The 23,185-nt window shown below is 42.1% G+C and overlaps 1 protein-coding gene across 3 annotated transcripts in view; it reads left to right on the top strand.

The window, feature by feature from the left end:
* Positions 1-23,185, top strand: part of LOC311056334 (septin-9-like) — a 162,030-nt gene that overhangs the window by 66,630 nt on the left and 72,215 nt on the right. For all 3 annotated transcript variants that reach the window (XM_084072893.1, XM_084072895.1, XM_084072894.1), the window contains 2 exons: positions 15,295-15,516; positions 17,374-17,973. In XM_084072893.1, the coding sequence (XP_083929019.1) occupies positions 15,295-15,516; positions 17,374-17,973 (822 nt within the window). The remainder of the gene's footprint in view (positions 1-15,294; positions 15,517-17,373; positions 17,974-23,185) is intronic.

Genomic DNA, 23,185 nt, shown 5'->3' with positions numbered 1-23,185 from the left:
ACTAAAACTAGACTAAAACTAAAACATTTCAGATGACTAAAATGTGGCTAAAACTAAATGGAATTTTATTCAAAAGACTACGACTAAAACTGAATAAAAAATTGCTGACAAAATCAACACTGATAGGTTGCAAAATGGGTGAAGTGCTCCTTTAAAGTAAAAAAAGAAAAAAAAAAGATTCTGAGTGCTCCTTCAGCCACTGATATTACTCCCAAGTATAATCTTGTGATCCACACCCAGCACAGTAGCCTCATTGATACAAGCGAGAGGACAGAAGCTGCTGATAGCTCCCGGAGCAGCTGTCTCCATCCTTATCAGCGCTATCGTTGCAGCTGAGATACCGAGAAGCTAGCGCAGGTTTCCTACAAACGTTAGCTAGCTGAGGGTCACCTCCACTTAGACAGAACACAGTCGGCTCTTTGTTAGCACGTAGCTACCGCTAGCTGTTGGACATATGGAGTGGGAAATCCATACCGCCGACCAACGTCAGACAACATCCCACAGCAGGCTCCACGCTGCTGCTGCTGCTGGGGCTAGAAACACCCCTGATGAGACACTTCCTTTTTTTTACCAATACCACAGTGTAGAAATACCCTGTAACAACGAAGTACAAGTCCTGTATTCAAAGTCTTAAAAAGTCCAAAAGTATTGGCATCCAAACATACTTAAAGGAGTAGTTCACCCAAAAGATTACGTATTTTCTATCTATTACTCACCCCATGAAGCCTTGCTTGAATGAATGGATTTTTTTTGGTTTTTGTCGCATTCCTAAGCCAATAATTTGATGACCGGGTGTATTTCTCCTACCGGATACATTAGCATCTTTCCACTGGTAATCAAATTATTGGCTCAGGAATGCGACAAAAACTAAAATAAATTGATGAATTCAAGACTCCATGGGGTGTGTAATTGGTAGAAAATAAGTAATTTTTTGGGTGAACTACTCCTTTAAAATACCAAAAAGCACATAAGTGGGGTTGGCGAAAGGGCCTCTCTGTGTGGAGTTTGCATGTTCTCCCCGTGTCCCCTAGGGTAGGTACTAGGGATGCGCGGGCCGACCCATAACCCACGGTTCAACCCACGGCGCGGGTGGTCGAGTCAGGATTTCAGAGGCAATTATGCGGGCTGTGGGTGAGCGGGTCATCCGCTCTCACACGCAAAAAAAAGAAGAAAAATCATATGCTCTTGTTTTGTCTTTATTCCTAATAAGAATAAGAATAATAACAATAAAACACTTGGGGTGTATACTTGAAGATTATTTTCTAACCTTGATTTTACAGAATTATAGGTACGACCCGCGGATTTATAGATTTATATATGGGTTCGCGGGGCGGGTTGAGGCGGGTTGGGTTCCGTGGCGGGGCGGGGCGGGGCGGGTCATGAAAAAACCCGACCCGCGCATCACTAGTACTGTAGGTACCCTCACAAAAAAACATGCAGTAATCTATACTGCCTCCCCCTGGTCAGCCGGGGCGCCTGATGGAGGGGAAAGGAACCGGTTGGAATAACGTGTTCCTTCCACGCGCTACGTCCTACCGGGGAAACCCCCCCACTGTCAGGTGATAAGAAGCGGCTCTCCCCAGGCTGGCAGAGGGAGAATAGCGCCCAGGATTACATGCATTGGCAATTGGCACTGGGTGAAAAATGAGTTACAGTAAAAGTACTAATTATGCAGAATGTCCCATTTTCAATGTCCCACCTTGTTGTGAGCTTGTAGGTAGATCTGCAATTTCTGAGTAGCCGAAGTATAAAATAGGGCGTGTGTGTGTGTGTGTGTGTGTGTGTGTGTGTGTGTGTGTGTGTGTGTGTGTGTGTGTGTGTGTGTGTGTGTGTGTGTGTGTGTGTGTGTGTGTGTGTGTGTGTGTGTGTGTGTGTGTGTGTGTGCGTGCGTGTGTGCCTGTGTGTGTGCGCGCGTGTGTGTGTGCGTGCGTTTTTTTGCAGTCAAATGATTTTAGTGGAGTCAAAAGTACAAGGTTTGCCTCCGAGATGTAGTAAAGTAGGAGTTAGGAGTGTAAAAGCATTGAAAAAACGCAGTGCTTGAGTAAATGTACTTAAATGTTGCTTTGGAGAGCCCTGCATCATCCCAGAGTGGTCAGCAGGCTCCGGTCCGTGATGAAAGACTTCCTTGTGTCAGCTCAGCTCAAGCGGAAACTTCTCTCTGGGGCTGGAAAGTGTGTTTGACAATCATAACGGCTGCCTAGCGGCCCTGCATGGAGCTATTGGGACTTGATATCATTTGATGTCCTTCTCCTCACAGTATGTTGACTTGCAGAATGTTGGCTGCATGGGAGAGTCAACTCAGCTGGGTTGTCCTATGCAACGGGCAGTGGTGCAAAGTAACTAAGTACATTTACTCGAGTGCTGTACTTAAGTCAATTTTTGAGGTATTGTTTTTTACTTTACTGGAGTATTTCCAGTTTTCAGTTTACAATTTCTTATATTATTTGACAATTTGGCCAGTTTTTATAGTATAGTTTGTTGATTATCTTTTATGCATTAATGGTAATTTATCTTTTCTTTCTTTCTTTCTTGTTTTGGAGGTATTAAAAAGGTCTTAAACGTCCTTAAATTGTCACGTCACTTCACTGTCATCTGGGGACCCCCCCAAAAATCATGTGGAGAAGCCCCTGGGGGTCCCGACCCACAGGTTGAGAACCACTGCAGTAGAGAACAGACTTAACATGATGCCAGATCCCAGTATATGAGCCATGATGAGCCATATCCAACATTTGAATTGATTGAAACAGTCTCATGAAGTCAGACCTGGATGACTCAGAAAGCCTTGAGTTCTGAAGAACACTTTTTCCTTATTCTGATGACTCGATGAGTACACTCACTGGTTTAGATTGTTCAGAAGGGGATCACAAGTCTGGGGGTGGGGTGGGGGCTTTTTGGGGGGGGTCTCGGTTATGTATGAAACAGATTGTTTGGGGGGGTGGGGTCTTTCAAGGGGGGGGGGGCTGGTTTCTCAGTTATGTATGAAGCAGATTGTTTGCGTGTCATTTCCAGGTCACATGCCGAGGGAAAGAGAAGAGGAGGGGTCCATTAAAAGCCAGATAGCGGTGTGAAGGAGGGAGGGAGAGAGAGAGAGAGAGAGAGAGAGAGAGAGAGAGAGAGAGAGAGAGAGAGAGAGAGAGAGAGAGAGAGAGAGAGATGCCATTTGGTTCACATTGGTGCTCATTATTGTTATCTTAGGCTGGGGATTGGTTGACGTTGTTGGAGCTCATTATTGTTATCACGGCTCTATGGGTCTGTGGAGGCCAGGCTGTGATCACAGCTATCTGCTCACAGGAGGAGATACTGCAGGACTGCAGACGTCAGATGGTTTCAGCATTGAGAAAAACACTCTCTATCCCCACTGACCCCTTAATTCCCTTCCTCCCTCCCTCCCTCCCCCCCCCTCCCTCCCTCCCTTCCTCCCTCCCTCCCTCCCTTCCTCTCTCTCTCTCTCTCTCTCTCTCTCTCTCTCTCTCTCTCTCTCTCTCTCTCTTTCTCTCTCAAAATAACGTATGTACAATTAAAAGCAGTGGTGGAAGAAGTAATCAGATATTTTTTACTTGACGTAAAAGTAGCAATACCACAATATGAAAATACTCTGTTACAAGTAAAAGGCCTGTGTTTAAAATGTTTACTTGAGTAAAAGTACAAAAGTATTGGCATCAACATATACCTAAAGTACCAAAAGTAAAAGTACTAAAATGTTTCAAAATAGCAGATCCGCAAGCTCACAACGCGTTGCTATTTTCAAAATGCCTCGGTATAAATAATATAATGATTTATATCTGCAAAGTAACTAAAGTTTTCAAGTAATTGTAGTGGAGTAAAATTACAATATTTGCCTCTGAGTCAGATGTAGTGGAGTAGAAGTCAAAGTATTGAAAATGTAAAATACTCCAGTAAAGTAAAAATACCGTCAAGTACTGTACTTAGGTACAGTACTTGAGTAAATGTACTTAGTTACTTTACACCACTGATTAAAAGGGAATAAAGACATGTGTAAACGGAGCTGTATTACACGGCAATTTACACAAAGTTAGCTTACAGAACCATAAGCATTATACATTCGTTGTCAGAAATAGTTAGACATACACGTAGGAATAAACTTTAAGGGATAAAGGGATAAACTTGTGAAACAAATGGCAGCAATATTTCAATGTTCAATGTTTTCACTTGGTATAAAACCGTTGGGACAAATAGCAGCTCTTTTTTATACCAAGGCCAACTCGGTGTAGACAGTGTAGGAATACATATATGATTAGTAGTCTTTAAGATGGTTTAGACATCCTTCTCCTGTCACAACAGCTCACAAATCTCTGTCTGTCTGTCTGTCTGTCTGTCTGTCTGTCTGTCTGTCTGTCTGTCTGTCTGTCTGTCTGTCTGTCTGTCTGTCTCTCTCTCTGTCTGTCTGTCTGTGTGTGTGTCTGTCTGTCTCTCTGTCTGTCTGTCTGTCTGTCTCTCTCTTTCTCTCTCTCGCCTTTCTGTCTTTCTTTCTCTCTCTCTCTCTCTCTCTCTCTCTCTCTCTCTCTCTCTCTCTCTCTCAATTGAATTTGAAGGGGCTTTATTGGCATGAGAAATATTGCCAAAAAACAAAACTAAGAATTGTACAATCAAAAGGAATATGCATAAATAGAGCTATGGTATGTCACATTGCTACTTACTGTAGCATTATGAAACCACGATAATAGTGTTTTTGCTGTTAGAAATAGTTGGAAGCAAGTATACGTGGTACAATACTTCTGAAACAATAGCAGCGATTTTTCAAAGTTTTCCCGTCAAATAACTTAAAAAACAAAACAGATATTGTGCATTTTTGCTTCTATCGGCACTCTGTCTCCCTCTGTCACACGCACACGCGCACGTGCACACACACACACACACACACACACACACACACACACACACACACACACACACACACACACACACACACACACACACACACACACACACACACACACACACACACACACACACAGCCACCTCTCAGCGACCCCATGCAGTGGTAGGATATGATAAGAGCAGTAGAAATGGTAAAACAGTGTTGATTTAGGAGTCCGGTGGCTGAGATCTGCGTCACACAAACGATCGTGTGACTACATGGCTTCAGCCGAGGGGGGAACGGGGAGGCTGTTCTTGGCTTTTAGTAAAGCACACAAACTATAACACACACACACATGTACTGTAAAAACCCTCAGTGTTCACTTAGATCTGAGAGTGTGAAATTGCGAATTAGACACTAAGGTATCCGCATTCCAGTGGTGGAAAAAGTACTCAAATGTTTTACTTACGTAAAAGTATCAATACTGCAATGTAGAAATACGCTGTTATGTGTAAAAGTCCGGAATTCAAAATGTACTTGAGTAAAAGTACAAAGGTATGGGTATCAAAAATGTACTTAAAGTACCAGAAGTAAAAGTACTAAAATGTTTGAAAATAGCAGATCTACAAGCTCACAACGCGTCGCTATGCGACGCGTTGTGAGCTAAAAGATAAAATGTGAGATAAAGTAGGGCTAAAGTGGTTAATATGTTTTACAATGTAATAATGTATATCTACAAAGTAACTAGTAACTCAAGTTTTCTAATAATTGTAGTGGAGTAAAAGTACAATATTTGCCTCTGTGATATAGTGGAGTAGAAGTAAAAGTATAGACAATGGAAATACTCCAGTAAAGTAAAAGTACCTCAAAATTGTACTTAAGTACAGTACTTGAGTAAATGTACTTACTTACTTTACAACACTGCTGCATTCAGTACTCTCTCTCTCTCGCTCTCTGTCTCTCTTACAAACACACACAAGCATGCAGGCACGCATGCAAAAACAAACACACGCACACACACACACACACACACACGCACACACGCACACACACACACACACACACACACACACACACACACACACACACACACACACACACACACACACACACACACAGTCCAGCACAATCTGTCCCGTTCGACTCACTCACAGCATTGCAGCCAAACTCTTCATAAAATCAACAGTCATTCACTCTATTTTGTTTTCATCTGAGGCTTCTGTGAGTCTTTAAATAATTCTCTTGGCACCTTTGAGCGTCTCAAGGTTTTTCCGCATTTAACACCCCAAAGAGAAGCTTTTGGCTGTGTGACGAAGCAGAGATTGAGTAATTTGAACGAAGAGGAGTATGACTCAATCGCTGCTCTCTCTCTCTCTCTCTGAGCCTTTTATGGAAATCTCACAACGATAGAAATTGTGACAAATTTGCCCAGCTGTAACTCGTTCCAATTTAGCAGAAACAACTGGATGTGGTCCTGAGAGTATAACTTTATTATGGGTGGTGACTGATGAGTCATTTTGAATACTAGTAGTGGTCGACAAAGTACTCAACTCAAGTACTTTAGTCAAAGAAGTATAGACACTCCTGGTCAAACATTACTCAACTTCAAGTGAAAGTTTCTCTCTTTAGGATCTACACCATGATTTTTTTATTTTATATATCATATTGTTTATGTCCCTCAAACGTTTTTCAAAAGGTTTGAGCCTAAATACCACTTTGTCCTGTTTGGCACAGGGCGTGTTAGGGTGAAAATCAGTTTGGTCTGTTTTGAGACCAATTTACAGAAAACCCCAGATATGCTGGGAAAGCCTGAGTGTTCAAACTGGGGTATTTTTTGGGATAGAAGAGAGGTAGGGGAGACCAAAAACACACAAAAAAGAAGGACAAGTTAAAATTCATGGTGTAGTCCCTTTAAGTTAAGTTAAGTAAAGTAGTGGAGTACTTGATTTGAAAAATACTGAAGTATTCAAATGGTAGTGCCAATTACTCTGTGTTTACATCCCATGGTATCTACTGTGTGTAAATGTGTCCTTTCCTATGCAAATTTAGTGTGTCACTTAAGACAAATGACGGTGTCCTGACCTGTCCTATGCAAATCAAAGAGCACCTTCAGCTACCAGTGGTCGATTGGTGGGGACATCTCAAGTTACTGTGGACCAATCATGACTTCATCATCAATCATGTCTCATCCTCCATATGACCTGGCTGTTCATTTGTATTCAAAGATTTGCAAGCATTTTCATTTCTCTACCCAAAATTAGCAGATCTACAAGCTCATGAGTTACAAGCTCATGAGCTTGTATATCTGCTATTTTTGAATAGCCCAAAGACATCTAAAATGACACACATGCGTTCCCGGATTGAATGGGTTAAGTAACCGACAACACAACAGCAGATGAATGTTGTATCATTGAGTGTTCTGATGTTATTGCAGTGACATCACGGTCACATACATCAGTATATCAGTTTATGCTTATACGCAGAGGAGAGTGAGTCGGTTCAAACAGATAAAGGTCAGTCCTAAAGACATTACCATAACATCAGCACTATTCTTCATTCATACACAACTCATTTCACATGTAAACTCACTGCAAACGAAGTCTCATCTCTGTAGTGGTTTCCTGTAAGTCAAAGAACAGTATTGTACAGACATGTCTCTAGTCAAAGGTCATTTAAAGGCCAGTTGCTCTACTGTAATTTGACCAGCCGCTTTTTTGTCTGAGAAACCCTGGTCTGAAGATGTGTAGAGTAGGCTACAGTTAGCCCAGCAGGTGTGCTTACCATAAATACCATTGCATACTGTACTGTACTGTACTGTGTGTGTGTGTGTGTGTGTGTGTGTGTGTGTGTGTGTGTGTGTGTGTGTGTGTGTGTGTGTGTGTGTGTGTGTGTGTGTGTGTGTGTGTGTGTGTGTGTGTGTATGTGTGTGTGTGTGTGTGTGTGTGTGTGTGTGTGTGTGTGTGTGTGTGTGTGTGTGTGTGTGTGTGTGTGTGTATGGACAATCTGAGAGAGGATCATTAATAAGTCAGTTGTAAAAACGTACAGGTCCAGAGGATATTGTTTTGTTTACTAGTAGGTCTCCGTTGTTCTATGAACTGTCACTGTATTGGTTGACATGGTTGTAAGATGCAAGTCATTTACCCCCACTGTTGTGTGAAAATAACTTTAACTTTACAGCCCCTAACATTCCTAATTTCTATGTACATTATCTGCAGTTGTAGCCTATTTACTGTAGTTACTTATTCACACTATGCTATGTTAAATATTTAGATGGACGTATATTCTCTTTGCTTGTCCACAGATACCAAGTTTTATTATTTAGACAGATGTTAGGTTTAATGTTTGCCTGTTCTCCTGGTCACTTTGTAGCACGTTATTGTTTTGGATTGATTGATTGAATACTTTAACAAGACTGTTAACAGTACATACTACAGATAGTACAGTCATAGTTTATGCTAAACGGATAATACAGCAAGCTCCAGGGGGCTTGTTTCCCTTGTGGTCCATTGTACTCAATTCATCAGTAATACAATACAATTCAAATACAGTGCAAAACCTATTGGAACTCAGTAGAATCATAAAGGTACAGTATGTTTACAGAGAAGGGAGGGTGGGGGCCTCAGAGTTACTACAAGGGGTCTATCAAATCTTTGTGTGATACGTTTTTTTTTTTACATTAACCACTTTAACCCTATAGCATCCCTTTTCTGAGGGGAACTTTAGACAAAAAGAGCAGATCTACAACACCTGCGAGGCGTTGTGAGCTTGTAGATCGTCTATTTTTGGCAGAGAGGTATTAGGTGTAGAGGGAAAAAAGAGCAGACCAAGTTTAAAAAAAAAATGGTGTTGAAATTGAAACACAATTTTATACAATATAGAGGGGGTCCCTGCTTCATCCCTCTCTCAGCTAGGGGGTCCTTGGGCTGAAAAACGTTGAAGACCCCTGGTATATGAACTGAAGGGTAGGTGATGAAGTGGAAGTGGATTATTTTTATGATAGTCCCATAAAAGTGTACTATAAATACATTGACACTATGTGCACCTGTATTCCTAAAGGCTGTTTCTTTCAGTGTAAGTACACAGGTTTGTGCAGGTCCATCAGTGTGCAAAATCAGCTTGTGAAGTTAAAATGCACACTAATAAATGTTAAGAGCTTTACAGGCATATAGTTGAGGAAAGGTATATTGTGTTATGCAAGACCTACATTATCACAAAACAGATCAGAAGGGATAGAAAGTAGAACTACTACTACACTGATAGTTATTTCTACTTTCTTCGCCAGCCACCACGTTTGTCATCATCAGTGGTCTCTCTGTTACCTACATCCTGTCTGGTCTCCTCTGGGAGGAAAGTCAAGCTCCAGTGTGTGTAGCAGTTAGCTCTCACCATGCCTCGCTCACCTCAGCACATGCTGCCAGCTGCCCAGTGTCCAGCTGGCTGGGGCCAGTTTCACCACCTCATACTAAGTTCAAACTTAGCCTAGTTATAGCTTAAATGGCTTTTAAAAAGCCATTTAAAAATAGTAGATCTACAAGCTCATAGCACGGCACTGCTATTTTAAAAAAAAATGAAAATTTGTGCAAATCATTAAATATATATATATTTTTTTAAATACGTATAAAAGATTTGCACACATTTTCACGATTTAAAAAAAAAAATGCAGATCTACAAGCTTGTATATTTTTTGAATAGCCAAAGACATCTAAAATGACAGAGATGCGTCCACGGATTGAATGGGTTAAGCTATAACTAGGCTAAGTTTGAACTTAGTGTGAGGTGGTGCAAATGGCTCCAGGGAACTCGGACAGAAAGACCCCCATTGTCCAGCAACCATGGAGGGAGGGTCCGGCTTGAAGGCCGGCCGGGGGCCACTAGTGATGATGACAGACCTGGGCTTCTTGAAGTAATTCAAGTAAAAAAATAAACAATTTAATGCCGGACTTTTACTTGTAACAGAGTATTTCTACAATGCAGTATTGATACTTCTACTTAAGTAAGACGAGTGAGTACTTTTCCCACCACTGCGCACGACCGTCTATGAGCATGCACGCACACATTCACACACGCACACACACACACACACACACACACACACACACACACACACACGCACACACACGCACACACGCACACACGCACACACGCACGCACGCACGCACGCACACACACGCACGCACGCGCGCTCACACACACACACACGGAATTACAGCAAACAGTCACTAATTTGTTTTCCATAAAAATGCAGTTTCAGTTTCAGCTTGTACTATACGATGCCCTTAAAAGTCTTCTTACTTGCGCCCCGCGGAACCCTGGTAAACGTCATGCATTCTCCTTCGGTATCCTTCGCTTTAACTGGATCATTTGACACCAGATCCCCGCTGAGACGTACCCGTACGTACGCCATAGCAGTGTGTTCCAGGGAGGAAGGCCGGGGGTCTTCCCCTCACGCTGGGGGCCTGGCTGGTGGCCATACTGTGGAAGCGGGCCAGATGCCTGCTCTATCATGGCCGGGGTGTTTATATGGGACCAGGGCCTTGTTGTTGCTGGGAGCTGTTTGGATCTATCTGCCAGGCAGGCTGAGGTGATCCAGGTTTCACCCCCTAACCCCCCCCCCCCCACACACACACACACATCATCTGACATGCAGAGCAAACCGCTGGCCAGGGTTAAGAGGTCTGCTTTCTGACAAGAGTATAACCGCTGTAAAACAAGGAGAGCTTGAAGGCAGGCTGGTGAAATGGTTGCGTTCAAGTGTGAACGAGTGGTATGGAATGAATGGCCTGGCCTGGCAGTGCCCCCTGGCATCTGGCTCCTGGCTCCTGAGTGAGACGTCTGGATAATGTAGATCAGTGGTTCCCAAATTATTTGGGGGGTCAAACTAAATGTAATGCCTACAATTCCAACCGCTTGTCCCCAGTTCAAATATGATTATTTGGGGACCCAAATATGAAAGTTTGGAAACCCTTGATGTACAGTAGATCAGCGTTTCTCGAGATAAGATGAGACCTTCATTGATCCCGTGAGGGAAATACAGTCGCCAAAGACAGTACAGCAGTTAAATATACAGATTGCAGCGCAAGAACAAAAGTGCAGCATGATGGAAAGACATCACAGTCAAAGCAACACCATCAGTGAGTTGGCAGAAGAGCAACTGTGCTAACTTCAACACGACTGCCCCGCACGGGGGTGCATAGTAAAGTAACAAGTACATTTACTTAAGTACTGTACTTAAGTACACTTTTGAGTTTTAAAAAAAAACTTTACTGGAGTATGAATGACAGATTCATATGGTAGAAGAGTGCAATTCATGACAATAAAGCACAGAGATATTTAGTTTTTTTGTAGCCCACGTTTGTATCTGAAACTGTAGAATTCATTAAAAATTTTGGATAGTAATTTAATTTATTATTCTGCTATTCTTTGCTCACATAATATTATATTATATCTTATCTAGATATTAATTGGTCCTCAATAATAATGCTCATTACAATATTATATTATATCTTATCTTCATATAACTGGTCCTCACTAATGCTCATTATAATGTATTTTGGATGGTAATTTAATGTATTATTCTGCTCTTCTTTATTGTGCTCACATAAGCTATTCAGATGGGGTAAACAACTAAACAGTGCAGTATTCAGGCCATTCACCACACATAAATAACAATGTTTACATTTATTGAAATTAAAAAGTGAAAAACGCTGGGGGGCGCTGTTTTTCCTTTTTATTTGACCTGGGATTGACCTGAGATTTGGCTACGCAAGACTACGCATGTGCGTGGAAAAAAACAACAACCGGATACAGTAGGCGGGCTCAAGACCGGATCTGCGCTCTGAACAGCGAATAGAAACCAGGCCTTCTACGACGACGATAGGATAGACCAGTGCCATCTATTTTAGAGAGTTACGCCAACTCCGTTCACTTCTTCGGGCCAGGTATTCTACATAGCCGTCTATTGGCGAATAGCGAATAGTGACAAATGCCTAAACCGGAAGTTCATGGAATGCATTGAAGTCGACGGCTCCTTGTCACTATTTCCAGTTACACGAACCACGTGACCGACGCTGTTTCTGCCCCCTCATTGGCGCAACTCTCTAATACCAAGGCTCTGGGTCTGGGATAGACCCATAACTCTATGCGATAGACGCACAAGTTACAGGCTATTTCTTTTTATATACCAATTGCTCTAGATTTACAGTGGAATTAATTCGGAGATTTTGTCAAGAAGTTGCAGGCAGCAGGAGCAGGAACTTGTTTGAGGTTATATCGCGTTGTTTGATAGTTTATCGCTTAATTGGATAATTGTTGCTCTTTTCTTTGGCGTCCCAAACGAACGTAGGCTACGTTAGTAGTTTTCATTCTCCGGAGTGTTTTTTTTTCAGGAGAGAATGAGGGACATGTTGTCCGTTGTGAGACGCGTAAAGAAGGGTAAGGATGTGCTTGAATTCTGCTGTGTTTTGTTCTTTGAAATGATGCTTCTGACGCTGATGGCAATATTACAGCTACTGCTGGCTGAGCCTCCACAGTGGCTGAAAGGTGCGTGGACGATGTTTGACTCATTGTGATACAAATAATGACGATGGTACACAAATAATGGTCTAGTCATAGGTAACAGATGAATTGAATGCACAGGACCCCAATGGAAACAAGCCATAGTGCTTTATTTTTTTTGCAAACTGTTTATAAATTATGGCATTTTCTTCCAAAATTTAAAAAAAGAAATATATTTGGAAAATATTTTTAAAGTACACATGATTAGAACATGCTTAAACATTCGACAATTAAGGTCTAATATTTCTACAATTGCTATAAAACCTGTGCAGCCAGTAATTTTGGGGCATATTAAGAAGTTGAAGGATAATTAAGCCTGATAATGATGTGATCGATTGATTGAATACTTTATTTAGAAAGATTTGTACCATTCACAATACAAGGTCCTCTAAACTGGATCGCTCATAAAAGCACAGTGGCTTATTTAAAATGAGATCCCCAAATGTACCGTGCATGTTCACATCATATATACTTTACATTTACTTAAGACCATTTTTCAAATGTATATATATATATATATTTTAAAAACATTTTGGACAAACTAGCCAATTGTACATCGAGGTGCCCAGATGTCCCTATAACTAAAGTGCCCACCTATCCTGTATCCATAATACAAGGCCAGTGCCAGTCGCACACACTCTTTATGAAGCCTGCTCTGTCATTTATTCCAGTTGTTTCTCAAACTTTTTAAATGTCAAGAAGAACCCCCATAATAACTCTTCAGAGTGTATAAATCGAACCAAATGGAAACGCATTGGGTTGGTTGTCAATAGCATCAGCAATGTGTTGGTTGATAGTAGCATCTTCTGTCCCCCACCCACACACCACCACCAACACCACCACCCCTCTTTTCTCTGTACCTTTTGATGCTACTGTTTAAAGAAAACAAACTATATGTAGCCTACAGTGGTGTAAAGTAACTAAGTACATTTACTCAAGTAGCCTACTGTACTTAAGTACAATTTTGAGGTGCATTTACTTTACTGGATTATTTCCAATTGTCTATATTGTACTTTTATTCCACTACAATTATTTGAAAAGTTTAGTTACTTTTCAGATATAAATTATGATATTATGAAACATATACATGAACCACTTAAGCCCTATACAAGGCTATTTGAAAATAGAATCACCAGAAGCAAAGATTTGAGTTAAAAAATATATATATTCAAAGATTTGCACAAATGTGTGATTTGCACTGCTATTTTGCACAAAATAGCAGATCTACAAGCTCATAGCACGGCACTCGGTGCCGCGCTATGTATATCTGCTGTTTTTGAAAAGCCAATGAAATCTAAAAATGATACACAGATGCGTTCACGGTCTTAATGGGTTAATACGATCAGATAGGACTGTTCTGTTTGGATGCATGGGCTGTCAACGGCTGGTCTTGCAACTCTAGATTCCGGATATATTAAAAATAGAACCTAAAGAGTTGCTTGCGGCTAACCTGGACCCCACTATGACGAACCACTGATTTACCTGCCACAGTTTTGTTCATTCGTGCTTTGGCTTTTGTTTTCTTTCGTCATACAGAACCTGTTTTTATTGATTTTATAACCAACTGTATGCCATTTATATCCTGTACTTCCTGACGCTCATACAGTCTTCATATATTTCCTTATGTAATTGGCAGCTGCTTTGCAACTTGAGCGTCTATTTGTGGTGTTTTATTTGACTGGCAGCTTGTTAAGAGAAAACATGCTGTTATTTTCCAGGTGTTAAACGTTACTATTCCCAGGTGTTCACAATTATTTTATTGGCTTGTCCAGTAACTATTAAATAAGCCAGTGGTTCTCAAGGGGGTCCTTGAGGGGGTTCCAGGGGGAAAATACTTTAATATTATGGCATCAAAATCAGTTTAACCACTAAACCTATGTATTTTAAAATGGCTGATCTACAAGCTCACAAGGCATCGCAACACGTTTTGAGCGCACATCTGCTATTTTCAAAAGAATCTTGAAAAAGCACAGAATATTTTCAGGTGGTCAGGGGTCTAATACATATTCATTTTGGGGTCCTTGACCAGACATGGAAAAAGACGACTCAATGTCGTGAAGAAAAATAATTCAGCTTCCCAACTCAGAGTCATTCAAGTCTGACTTCATAGTGAAACTGTGTAACCCATTATAACCTCTGAGGCCGATTCTACAAATGCCTCCTAGATCCTAACAGTTTTCAGAAAAAAACTACGTCGCTATATATCGTTGCTGTCCGGCAGAAATCTCCATATTTTACCCTTTTTTTTGTGTTTTTTCGTAAATGAATGCCCTACGTGATCATACTACAGTGTAACATAAAAGCATCTCAAAGTAGCAGATCCACAAGCTCGAAACACGGCGCGATCAAGCTTGTGAATCTGCTACTTATGAATTTGAATCATCGTGAAAAGTAACAGTTTTGTACTTATGAGGTTTCCACCCGACAGACTATGTTTAGCTAAATCTAAAATGACACAGCTGCTTTCCCTGGTTTTACCCCATTAAGACCTGAGGCGATTCTTTAATATGTTTTCTATATCTATATTTCTATATATATATATATATATATATATATATATATATATATATATAACAGTTTTTGGAAAAATAAATAAAAATAAAAATAAATCAAAAATAGCAGATCTACAAGCTCATAGCGCGGCACTCGGTGCCGCACTATGAGCTTGTATATCTGCTATTTTTGAATATCCAAAGAAATCTAAAGTGACACAGATGCTTTCCCTGGTTTTAATGGGTTAATGTGTACATTCAATGTGGCTCATGGCGTACGTACCGGAATATCACATGATATATTAACTCCGTTCCATCACAGAGTATGACCGCTCCTGTGTTTTTTTTTGTTCTCCTTCTCCCCACTGACCTCTTCTCTCTCTCTCTCTCTCTCCCACCTTGTTGTGTATCTTCCTTCCTTCCTTCCAGCGCTGAAGCGGTCGTTCGAGGTGGAGGAGTCGGATTCGACCTCGCACCCCTCGCCGCTGTCCCGGCGGAACACCAACCCCCTGCGCTCCTCGGCCTCCTCCGTCACCTCCCAGAGGAGCTTCAACTCCTCGGACTACTCCTCCTCCTCCAGGACCTCCCCGTCGGACACCTCGTCCAACCCCCGCTCCCCCAAGACCAGCATGAGGCGCATGGATCTGTCAGGTATAGAGGCTCTGCTGTCACCATTATTACATTATTACAGAAACCTCTTATTTCCATATAGAGGATATGCGCATGCTTAAAGTGAATGGCACACCAAGTGGCAAATCGAGTGGCAAAGCAACATGCAAAGTGAGTTTAACATTGTTTAATGTTGTTTAATGCAATCAGACATGACTTTTCTGTTTGGATGCATGGGCTGTCAAGAACAGAAAGTATTTTTTTGACACTCAGTAGGCATTCCTGCATAACTTCCGGGTTTGATGATGATGTCACACGCATATCCTCTATTCTAACTATTTGATCATACTAGAGCCAGTGGTTTTCAACCCTTTTCATATCAAGGTCCATTATTGTTTATTTGGCATTTGAGCCACGGAACCACCGTTTGATGAGATTTAGACTCTCAGACCCAAAATATGGGATATTTTGTTGTCGTTGGATGAGATTTTGTCCACAATTCCATGCTGTATTGATGTTGGTAACAATAGGAGAGATAACGGGCAAATGTTGATCAAAATAACAATTATTTAGTTAAGTAATGCAGATGTTTAACAATAATCTCACTCTTGAGAGCGTAAAATGAAACCATTTGGTTTCATTTTATGCTCTCAAGAGTTAGAAGATCTATCAGGGTCCATTTGGTTACCGACTCTCCATCATTTAGCTGGGGGCCACCTAGAACCCCTCAAGGACCACTCGTGGTCCCCGGACCACTGGTTGAGAACCACTGTACTACAGCGTCACACGAAAGCATCAGAAGTAACAGATCCATTGAACCGCAACGCGTCTTTGAGCTTGTAGATCTGCTACTTTTGCTAATATTGAATTTGAATCTTGAAAAGTAACAGTTAACAGTAATGGTAACAGTCATATATGAGGTTTCCACCCAACGGAGACGACACGATCACCTAATTGTCAGGATTTTTTCCATTCCAAGACAAAAATAGACGATCTACAAGCTTTTTTCAAACATTTTTGAAAGTATAGTGTTATTAAATTGCATGCCCTGTTTTGCACATTTTGCACAACACTTTTTTTGTTAAATTCCACAAGAGGGCGCTCTAACGCAACTTAGGATCCTAGGACCCTGTAAAAAGGAATGGACGGATGTGACATCATACCAAAAAAACGTCACGTGCATCCGCCCCAATGATGGGATCTTGAGAAAAAAGCTCTTATCTCCACATCTTTTTTTTTTTGTGAAAACCAGCCATTTTCGACGGGCGGTCTCTCTTAAATGGCCGATCGCGGTAGAAATGTTATTGTTCCAGTCGATAGACGGGACCCTGTCCCATCGCCCGGACACCCTTTGTTTACATCCGGGTCCTCGTTGTGGCTTCTGCAGCTGTCTAAAGATCGCCAAGACACGGTAAAAAAACGCTGGCACTCTGAGGATGATTTGGATGATAGTACCTGGCGCTTAATGTGCCGGGTACTATAAGTAATTTCTCATATCTGCCCTGTGCGATTTCTTTTGTTGTTTACAAACCCTAAGAAGCAAACATAAATGTGTTTTTTTTTTGTTCACGTTGCAATGGTTCTGTATTTAAAAACGCCATAGTTTTAAGAAATAACACATGTTCCAGTGTTCAATGCCAAAAACATCATGAACCCATTCAAACCGGGAGAGCGTCTGTGCCATTATAGATTTTTTTTGCGTTGGCTATTAAAAAATAGCAGATATATATAAGCTCACAGCGCGCTGCGAGCTTGCACATCTGCTATTTTTGAGAGCTATGCTGATTTAGAAGGCAGTTGTAGAATCGGGCTCAGGTCTCACTGGGTGAAATCGTTAATCACAATTATTTGTTTGACAATTAATCGTCAAGATCATTTAATTTCCTGACCTCCCTACAGGAGGAGGTCGCAACGTGGACCTGGCGTCGGCCCGGCGCACGGAGCTCTCCATCGAGGTCTCCTCCAAGCAGATCGACAACTCCCCCAGCGCCGGCATCGCCCGCTTCGGCCTCAAGCGGCCAGAGGTGGCCCTCGGCGGCCGGGGGGCTGCGGCGGCTGCGGCTCACGACGGCCCCTCTGGCCCTTCTTCTTCTTCTTCCGCCAGCAGACGAGCGGAGCTGAACGCGGCGTCGCGGTCTCACGAGCCCCCCGCGCCTCCCAGGAGGACGGACTCCCAGCTGAGCTCCACCTCCTCCTCCTCCACCTCCTCCTCCACGACCTCCAGGATCCCGGAGCCCAGTCAGCGGAGAGGAGGGGAGCCCCCCGTGTCCGCGTCCTCCCCCAGCGTCAGCCCCGTGGAGGGGGGTCCCGGCAGGAGGCCGGAGATGCCCGTCTTCAGACAGCCGGACGGGATGGCGGCGGCGGCGGCGGCGGCGCCAGGCAGGGCGACGGAGAATAACAGTCACGCACCGCCGGCACCCAGCGGCCCTCTGCCTGACCTGGACAGAATGGACTCTCCCCCCGTCACAGAGACCACCCCCACAGCCAGAACCACAGACCGTGAGTACCTTTACTGTCCTCCTTTACAAACCAATACACCTTTCATTAAGGGACGTTTCATGGGGAAATGCACTGCTTTTCTTGCGAATGTGGATGTGTGTGTGGTGACGTAGAGAGAGACAGTGCTCATTTATAGTACTGACATGTATTATGTAAGACAGTTATGATGCTGGCTGTGAATTTCGTAGACCCTCAATATGGTTTTCCCCTGATTAAGGATGGTGAGTGATGATTCAGTTGCGTGGCGAGGTTGGAGAACAAGATGACACCATACAGTTAAAAACATGGTAAAATGGTCAACGTTGGTGACCATTTGGAGATCGCTCTGCTATCGGCTTCACGGTTATGTTTTTGAATTTGACTCAGTGGAGAGAGACAGGAAACGGGGGGGAGAGTAATTGTCCAGTCGGCTGGGAATCGAATCGCAGCTCTCGCTGTCGGGCATCGGAGCCCATGTGGTATGCATCCTAACTATTCAGCTATCGCGTTGCCCCTGCACACAGCTACCTTTTAACACCTTTGCATTTGATGTCTGACCCCACTGATCTCCCTGTGTTGCCCTTTAGTAATCGGGACACGTATATTTTGGTGTGTTCATCAGTGCTCATCAGTCCAGACTGATCTCAGAATGTAGGTCAGGGATGATGGTGATGATGAGTCTAACAGGACTGACTGTTCCCAGGCCAGCCGTTAACCCATTAAGACCGGGAACGCATCTGTGTAATTTTTTTTTATTTCTTTGGCTATTCAAAAATAGCAGATATACAAGCTCATAGCGTGGCACCGAGTGCCGCGCTATGAGCTTGTAGATTTGTGACAAAAATCTTTGCTTCTGGGGGTCCCTGGAACTAAATATTTTGAGATGGGAGTCCGCGGACAAATGCATATCATTTTGGGGGTCCTTGACAAAAGTATGAAAACCACTGATATTATAGCAACATACGTTTAAAAAAAATGAAAAAAAATGAAAAAAACTGTTAGGATTTAGAAGACATTTGTAGAATCCCCAGAAGCAAAGATTTGAGTTAAAAATGTTCGCTTTAGAAATATACATATTCAAAGATTTGCACACATTTTCATGTTTTTTCAAAAATAGCAGATAAGAGCTTGTGTATATCTGCTATTTTTTAATATATATAGCCAAAGAAATACAAAAAATGACACAGATGTGTTCCCGGTCTTAATGGGTTAAATACAGGGCTCATCCTGTCCAGTTGGATGTGGACAGATAACTGGAATCAGCTACTGGACCAGATCACTCGTCAATCAAATAAGCAAACGGATAGTGACCTTACTGTACTGTCAGCAGAGTGTTGATTAGTAGCATACGTTGATGTGATTGAATCAGAGAGAAACTGCGTCAATGGACAGTAATGCTGCTCACTGATGTTCTTGACCCACATATCGGTGCATTTTGACACAGAACTCCTGTGTGATCACGTTGCCAAGACTGGAATATTTTCAGCAGAGCCCGACAGATGCCACATTTTGTTTGGAGTCGTAGATTACCAATGTATTTATTTAGTTAAAACTTGGATTTGATTAACGTTTCTATTTGAGAACATTTAACTTAAAATCAAATAAATCAATGAATATAAACATATAAAATCATGAATTAACATTAAAATACAATATTTGTGAACATTTAACTTTAATTATGCAATGAATAAGCAAACAAGTTAATATGAAACACGTATGAAACTTAACTTAATCTTATTTTTATCCACTTATTCATTCAAAAACATTTTCTAAAATGGCAGATCTACAAGCTTAATAATAAAAAAAAAAGAGTTGTTGAATAATAACACGTTGGTCGAGAAATGACATATCGGTCGGGTTCTATTTCGAGGTCTTGCTTCAGGAAATACCTTCAGGGTCCATATAGCAATGAGGTAATCCAAAAAACGGCAAGTCCTCTTCTTACCTGAAGAGCCGTGAGGTCGGTTTGAATCTCTCCACCAAAACGGGCTGATGTTCCTAACATGTGTCGGGTGAGCATGAATGCCAAAGCTCACACTGAGCGCACCTCCGCTCTGGACCAGATGTTTTCCTAGGCACTCGTGTCCAAAGCGTTGGCTTTTCTACTGAGGCGTGACTTCCAGAAATGCTCCGTAACGGCGGTTAAAAGACCTCGCTGTAGACCGTGGGGTATCAAGGCCAGTGAGTCACGGTTCACATGGATGACACACTCCAGGGACACGCAGCAGCGCTCTGGAAAATTAGAGGAGCGTGTTGGTTTTAATGTAGATTTTTGGGGTCCGATGCCAATCCAGATTTTTGGAGAGTCCTAGACCGCGGTTTACCCATGCTTTGACTCATATTTTGTCAAAAAGTGCAACATTTTCTAATACATTTGAAAAAATATAAAAAATACACATACTGTAAAGTGAAGTTTCTTTTATTCAACCAGTTTTTAAAAATAACCGATCTAAATGCTTGTAGATTGGCTATTTTTGATTTATTGAGAGTGTGCTCTGATTGGCTAGTGAGACGCATGACGTATTAGCGGCCTATAAATAGATGTGTCACTTTGGAAGAGTCTTAGCCTCTTTCAAAGTGAGGTAAGACAGGAGTAATCACAAAATGGCTGAGAAATGGTGGAGTAACACTTAAGAAAGGATTAATTACATCAAGTAACACTTAAGACAGGATTAATCAGGAACAGTACTGGCGGAGACCTGTGCTCCGAGGAGCACATTTTCTAGTTTTTGATTATTTACCAATGTTGTCAAAAACGTCAAATAATGGCGGATACATCAGCTAGACCGATATATCGCTTTAGCTCTATTTTAAAGCCTGGCAAGATGTGACTATGGGCCGTTTTGTTTTCTCACCTTAAGTACAGTTTTACAAATGTACAAACCAAGCCTTAGAGTTAAGGTATGCAGGTGAAGTCATTCAGTGTCATGTTGGGGCGGTTGGTTAACTTCCTCTTTCATTAGGCTTCAAAAGAGGCTTTGACTCCAGGGTTCTCTCTGGTATGTTGGGAAAGGGTGTGTGTGTATGTGTGTGTGCGTGCCTTTTATATACTTCTGAGATACAAATATACCCACAAGCATAGTAGAGAAATGGACAGTGAGAGGTTTTGTCCTGGTCCTCAAGATGGATGGTTTTAGGAAAAGATTCAGGTTAGTCTTTTGCCTGATTTATACTTGGTTGCGTGCCAGTTTTTGCACTCTACAAGTCGATCATCTACAAGCCCACGCCGCGTTGTGAGCTTGTAGATCAGCTACTTTCGGCTTCAGCAGGGTTGCGTTGGGGTTAAAAATGGCAAAAGTACAACTGCCGTCATAAAACTTCCGTTCCAAAACGTTGATGTCCTCTCAAGTAAAGTAATACAAACGTGTGTGTGTGTGTGTGTGTGTGTGTGTGTGTGTGTGTGTGTGTGTGTGTGTGTGTGTGCAGGCTCCAGAAGGCCTCTGGTCCCCTGTGAGTTGCTCATGCTTTTTGGCTGTCCTGTTGTTTATCCAACGTGTGTGTGTGTGTGTGTGTGTGTGTGTGTGTGTGTGTGTGTGTGTGTGTGTGTGTGTGTGTGTGTGTGTGTGTGTGTGTGTGTGTGTGTGTGTGTGTGTGTGTGTGTGTGTGTGTGTGTGTGTGTGTGTGTGTGTGTGTGTGTGTGTGTGTGTGTGTGTGTGTGTGCTGTCAGGACGGACACACTGCTGTGTTCAAGGGTTGTGTGTTCGTTTTGTAAAGCCAGACTGATGCTATCTGGTATGGCCAATATATCGCTCATTATTTGGCTTTTTTTGACAACATAGTTTTCAGCAATTATGCAACCGATGTGTCCCAATTCTCCCCAAACACTATGAGAGATACAAGCTCACAACACGTCACAATGTGACGTGTCGTGAGCTTGTAGAGCTGCTATTTTTCTAAATCTTTGAATAGGATTTTCTGTGGTTAAAATAAAGTTCAATTTGATGATGCTGCTTATGAGTTAAATGTTCTGAAATGGAAACTGAAAATCAAAGTATTTCAAATTGATTAGAAGGTTTTGCATTTTTTGACATGATATCGGTCAAAACATCAATAATCGGTGGTCTAGGACTGTTAAATCGGGATTGAACTCTAGTGTTATGTGTCTGTGCTATAAGGAGACAGCTGTGAGTGTGTGTGTGTGTGTGTTTGTGTGTATTGGGGTGGGTGTGTATGTGTGTGTTCATGTGTGTTGCGCTGGCTAGTTGAACTCTATCCAAGCGTAGGCGGGTGGGAGGTGTGACATTCCAAATCTGGAGACCATAAACTGCTCTGCATAAAAATAGAAAGCCTCCAATTTCCAGCTTTTACGCTGATCTGTCTGTCTTGCTGTGTCTCTGGCTGTCTGTCTGTCTTTCGGTCTGTTTTTTTTTAGGGTTTAATTTCGGTCACAGCCACGTGCAGGACAGCTTATAAAGATTCAATCTGTAAGTTTTATGTTTGTTCTCTCTCTCGCTGTCTCTCCTGACAGAGAGATAATGATGCAATAATGTCTGAACTACAATAAAATATATATATATATTTTAAAATTGTACTATTTGAACATCAATCACATCAACGTATGCTACTAATCAACACTCTGCTGACAGTACATTTTAACTTTTTTTAATCTTCATCTTGGCCTATAATGATATGCCAAAAATAGGGACGCCAGGTTGAAAGTGATTAACCTCTAAACAGCTCGCCCCCGTGTGGTCACACTGAGCAGCACACTGCTGGGTCAAATACAGAGAAGTAATCTATTCTCTGGAATCGCAACACATTGTTTTTTTTTAATAAGGATGCATGCTAAGCAGCTATGGAGTGTCTATGTTGTCACAGTGAGGAAGAGCTGGGGGCGTGTTCTGTCTGTCTGTCTGTCTGTCTCTCTCTCTGTGTGTGCTGTGAGAGAGGATGATCTTGATTGATTGCAGAGGCATTATTTCAGAAAAGCAGCTAGAAGGTGGCAAAAAAGTAACCACTTAAGCACTACCGGTATTTCAAAAATAGCCGATCTTAAAGCTCACAATGTGTTGTGTTGCGATGCGTTGAGCTTGCAGTGTGTGCGTGTGTGTGTGTGTGTGTGTGTGTGTGTGTGTGTGTTTGCTTGGAAATCATAAACTTACTGTGTGTGTTTTAATAGGGGAGTTTGGGCAATTAGTCAAAAGGCCTGGTCCTGAAGGTCAAAATGACTTCTTGTCATGTTCCATTTCTCCTCAAATTAGCAGTGAGTCACCTGCCTCCAGGCAGAGGGTGT

Source organism: Gymnoscopelus microlampas (assembly GCF_963454915.1).
Source record: "Gymnoscopelus microlampas genome assembly, chromosome: 11".
Lineage (NCBI taxonomy): Eukaryota > Metazoa > Chordata > Actinopteri > Myctophiformes > Myctophidae > Gymnoscopelus > Gymnoscopelus microlampas.
This window is presented reverse-complemented; position numbering and strand designations above follow the sequence as displayed.